The sequence below is a fragment of the Buceros rhinoceros genome, unplaced genomic scaffold (assembly GCF_000710305.1).
Source record: "Buceros rhinoceros silvestris isolate BGI_N320 unplaced genomic scaffold, ASM71030v1 scaffold21548, whole genome shotgun sequence".
Taxonomy (NCBI): Eukaryota; Metazoa; Chordata; class Aves; order Bucerotiformes; family Bucerotidae; genus Buceros; species Buceros rhinoceros.
The window spans coordinates 614-877 of record NW_010425403.1 but is presented as its reverse complement, the minus strand read 5'-3'; the positions used below and the strand labels follow the sequence as shown (position 1 = coordinate 877).

At 64.8% G+C, this 264-nt stretch overlaps 1 protein-coding gene across 1 annotated transcript in view; it reads left to right on the top strand.

Annotated features, from left to right (window-relative positions):
- The window catches only part of HEXA (hexosaminidase A (alpha polypeptide)), a gene marked incomplete at both ends in the record, with an annotated part of 5369 nt that overhangs the window by 4729 nt on the left and 376 nt on the right, over nt 1–264 (top strand). Inside the window, 1 exon segment of the mRNA XM_010141147.1 lies at nt 61–176. Within this exon segment, the coding sequence (XP_010139449.1) occupies nt 61–176 (116 nt within the window).

Below are 264 nucleotides of genomic sequence, written 5' to 3'. Positions count from 1 at the left end.
TGATGGGTCACCCCATTGCCTGCCACCCCCCCCTCCCCTGACCGCTGTGTCCTCTGGCAGGCAGCCCCGAGCAGAAGGAGCTGGTGATCGGCGGAGAGGCCTGCATGTGGGGGGAGTATGTGGACGCCACTAACCTGGCCCCCAGGCTCTGGTAAGAGAAAGGAGGGTTTGGAGGAGTGTAACGCTGCGACCGGTTCGTGTCCCGCCCCATCGGTGCGCTCCTGATCCATGCCTCTAGCCGTGGGTCTTGTGACGAGCAGCCTC